Here is a 4153-nt window from a genome sequence, read left to right as displayed (position 1 = left end):
ACATGACCCTATCCACCCATTACCGCCCACAGCCACAACTACACGAAAGTATAGGAAAATATACAGATATACTTTGAAACTTGAAAGTATAGTTAAATAGCACAGATGCATCATTTAACGAGATATTCTTACCCTCAAAATACCAAAAATGAGTTCTTTGTTTCAATGAAAAAGAAAACAAAATACTGAAGAATCCTCCAAAAGGTGTTGTGTATCTCCTAAAGAGCTAAGAATTCTCGTCTCTATTCCAGCAGCTAAAAGTTTTTCAATATAATCTTTATTGTTCTTTAAGTTCAACATTCATTACACCTATAAGGACTCAGAACAAACTCAGATATGGGAGTTTATATAACAGATAAAAAGAAGAAAATGCAGCCAGGTGCACTAAGCTCCCACTGTGTGTGGGATCTGGAGAATGGCCGGATCACAAGGGTCTATTTTACGCAGCTTTACCTTGCATTTCTACGAGAGACTGTTTCCATAGACGGTTCCAAATTGAACATGGCAAAACGCAGAATGAATATAGACTTACAAGGGAGGTTAAGGGGTCTGTCATCGTAGCAGCGCCGGCTGCAAATAATGCCATCGCCTTCAGATATACAGGAGAGTTCACTCGCTTCACATTCTCTACACAAGAAGGTACGCTTCCAGGAAAGCTCAAATCCATAACTCAGGGCAGCCTCAATGCTCGTCAGAGAAGTATTGTCCCTCGAAACACCACGAGCTGTGGCCCAGCCCACTTTTTCCACGCTGCAACCCTCAGCCAAATCTGAAATTGACATGTCCTGTCCAACAGCAACATAGCTACGACTCTGAGAAGAGTTGGAGATAGAAGTCTTGTTCTGTGATCCACAAAAAGTAGTCTCCACATAGCGCGAAGAATTTACAGTGGCTAAACAATTGACATAGATAATGGGAATTATCTCAACACCAGAGTCAAAAGTTGGGGTGTAAGGATAAGCTGCGGTGAAATAATTGGGAAAAGAAGTACAGTTCCTGTTCTGATGCTCCAAACCAGGGTCAATAGCCCTGATCAAGAATTCATCATAGTTGATTTCGAGCACGTTGTATTTTCTTGAATCGAAACTTATGACAGTACGATTGTTCAGGCACTCGAGCTCAAATCTTGAATCTCCACAATTCCCAGGATCAGTTTTCAATCGAAAAGGGAAGTTGATGTTATGAATATTACCGCAAGAGGAAGAACAGTGAGTAGTGTTTTGGGCTTCGGATATGTTTGTGCAGATTACAAAAAGTACAATAGTAGCTACCCAAAACCATCTTGCTAACATCTTATCTGCAAATCCACTATAGAGCAGCCATTTTCTCCAGAGAAGATTCAACAGAGATGCCTTTCTTGAATCAATAGTTGAACTAAGCGAAGGGCTGCTGTTAATTAGGAAAAATCAAAAGTTAGTCTATGATTAGTTGTCCATTTTTTTGTTAATGGGTTGAAATTTGAGTTGTTTGACTGGGAATTGGTCGTAAAGGTGCGGTTGGTGTGAGAGGAAATGTCCATTTATTTTTTGTTCTTCAGTCAACACATCTACTTCAGGTCTAAAATTGCCTGTGTGGTCTGCAAGATTATCTCTTAAAGTTGTGATCATTAATGTTCTTTGTGTTAACTATCTTCGGTATTTACTAATTACTTAGTGCCTAATTTCTCTTTCTAGCACCTCATAATGCACTCATCTCATGTTGATAATTAACTAAATAGAGGTAAAAAGAAGAATTCAGTAGAGGAGTGAAAAATTCAATAGTTAATTCGAGCAAACTGGGCACATGGGATTGTTTGTCGAGGATTCTTCTATAGATTATTGAAAATGATTATTGCATAGAGGTATATTTCTGTAAGAATTCGATGGAGCGTAGGGTAAAAGAGGAGGGGGTTTAACTTGGGCTATTTAATTATAGGTGATAAAAAAGTGTTGAAATTTGAAAAGAATAACTCAAGTTATAACTATTAAGTGTAGGTGACAAATTTATAATTAGGATTTAATAAGGCCTCAAGTTTTATTTCTTACATTTTAACTCAAATTTTAACTAAAATCCTTAAGTTTTATTTTATACACTTTAACCCAAGTTTTAACTAAAATCCTAATTTATAAAAAGGGATCTTATCTTTTCCTCATTTCTCCCTCAACAACTTCTTCACTCCCGCGTTTTTCTTTTCCTCACTCTTTTCCTCCTTCGTCTTCTTCTTGAGAGGAAAAAAGTTCTCAGTTTTGGACTAAATTTTGTTTGTGCAGCATTGAGAATTACTTAAGAGGTGATTTTTGATAATTTTGAGTTCGAACTTCATATTGTTGATCTTGCCATTGCAACATATGTTTCAGCAACTGCTGCAGTAGGTGTTGAAAAAGATGCAGTAACTATTGAAAAATATTTAGCAGCTGTTGAATATTTATTCAGCAAATGCCTCATTAATCATAGCAACTGCTTCATATATTTTCAACAGTTGCAGAATTAGTTGCAGTAGTTGCTGCAATATATTCAGCAATTGATGAAACAAAATGTTGTAGTTGCTGAATAATGTATAGCATTTTTTGTATCTGTTATTGCAACTAATGAAGCAGTTGCTGAATAAATTACAGCAATTGTGATATTTTGATGTAATTTTTTTCTTTTCTATCGTGATCAATTTATTTTGTTCTAAATCATAATATCTTCAGGTACCTTTAAGATCATTAGTCATGGACAAAATAGCATTAGGGATTGATTGTCACGGCGAATAGGTTGAGTCAAACAATCGTTACATTTGGCGTTGGAAAAATAAAGAAATGGCCAAGACGATAGCGATGATTGTGCATCGAGATGTCGCATATGATGATTTTGCAAATAAAATTATTACCTATTGTGAACTAAATTGTGATTTGAAAGATATTGCCATCACTTATATGCATAGTTGTGGTGAAAAACAAAAGACTGCTCCTTTTAGAACAAAAGATCAACGTAGTTTGAGTACTTATTTGGAAGATGAATCCAGACCCATTTTGAGGGTATACATGATTGACACATTGGTGAAGAATCATAATTTGTCTCAAGACCAACAACTGTTAGATAATAAATGTAGTTGGATGGATATAGATGTTTTAGATAAAGAGACTACAGGCCAACAGATTTCTCCAATCGAAGTTGATAGTACTACACAATTAACTCAGTCTAATCATACTCGAGATGATGGAACGAGATTTAAAAATAGTATGTCATTTAAGAATAAACAAGAATTAGATATTGCGCTGAAAATGGCTTGTGTGAAAAAAAAAATTAGAATCAAGAAGGTGATTAACTCCCATTTTGTGTATTGCTACAAATGTGTACATCCCGAGTACAAATGGTGGTTGAGAGCTGTGAAGCTAAAAAATTGTGATAGGTTTTATATTAGAAAGTATGAAAGTTGCACACATGTGGTTCGGAATATCTTACAAGTCATAATCCACATGCCACAACAAAATTTCTTGGACCATACTTTCACGATAGGTATTCTGAGGGTAAAGGTCCATCTACAAAAAATTTAAAGAACTCCATCAGTATTGAATTGGGTTGCAAGGTAAGTTATTGGAAGGATTGGATGAGTAGCGACATTGTAAAGTCTTTGGTTAAAGGGACACATGAGTATGGATATGGAGTGATTAATGCATACAGTCATATGCTTAGGACATCAAATCTGGGAAGTAAGACGGCAGTGGCAGTTGATGAAAATGGTAGGTTCAAGTACTTTTTTGTGGCATATGGAGCTTGGATTCTTGGTTTTGCGCAAATGAGAAAAGTCATAGCTGTTGATGGGACATTTTTAAAGAGTAGGTATGGTGGTGTATTGTTGTCTGCTGTTGCACAAGATGCAGAGAATCATATTTTTCTAGTGGTATTTTGTGTAGTAGACTCTGAATGTGATGCTTTCTACAAATATTTTTTTGAACAAATGAGCAACTTTGTACTTGATACCCCAAAATTGTGCATAATTTCTGACAGACATCCAAGTATTGGAAAGATGGTTTCAGTTGTGTTCCCTTCAGCTTATTATGGTTGTTGTATGAGGCATCTTGGAGAGAATATTCGAAAAGATTTTCATAATGGAAGTGTCCCACCACTTTTTTAAGGCAGCAAAAACATATAATATAGATGTGTTTAATGATCACTTCAATCAAATAAG

General features: G+C 35.8%; 1 protein-coding gene across 1 annotated transcript in view; it reads right to left on the bottom strand.

Moving 5' to 3' along the window:
• The window catches only part of LOC107855957 (rust resistance kinase Lr10), a 7014-nt gene extending 5378 nt beyond the window's left edge, over positions 1–1636 (bottom strand). Inside the window, exon 1 of the mRNA XM_016700956.2 lies at positions 533–1636. Coding sequence (XP_016556442.2) covers positions 533–1292 — 760 coding nt within the window. The 5' untranslated portion in view covers positions 1293–1636. The remainder of the gene's footprint in view (positions 1–532) is intronic.
• Between the last annotated feature and the right edge of the window lie 2517 nt (positions 1637–4153).

This window comes from Capsicum annuum, chromosome 3 (genome assembly GCF_002878395.1).
Source record: "Capsicum annuum cultivar UCD-10X-F1 chromosome 3, UCD10Xv1.1, whole genome shotgun sequence".
Taxonomy (NCBI): domain Eukaryota; kingdom Viridiplantae; phylum Streptophyta; class Magnoliopsida; order Solanales; family Solanaceae; genus Capsicum; species Capsicum annuum.
This window is presented reverse-complemented; position numbering and strand designations above follow the sequence as displayed.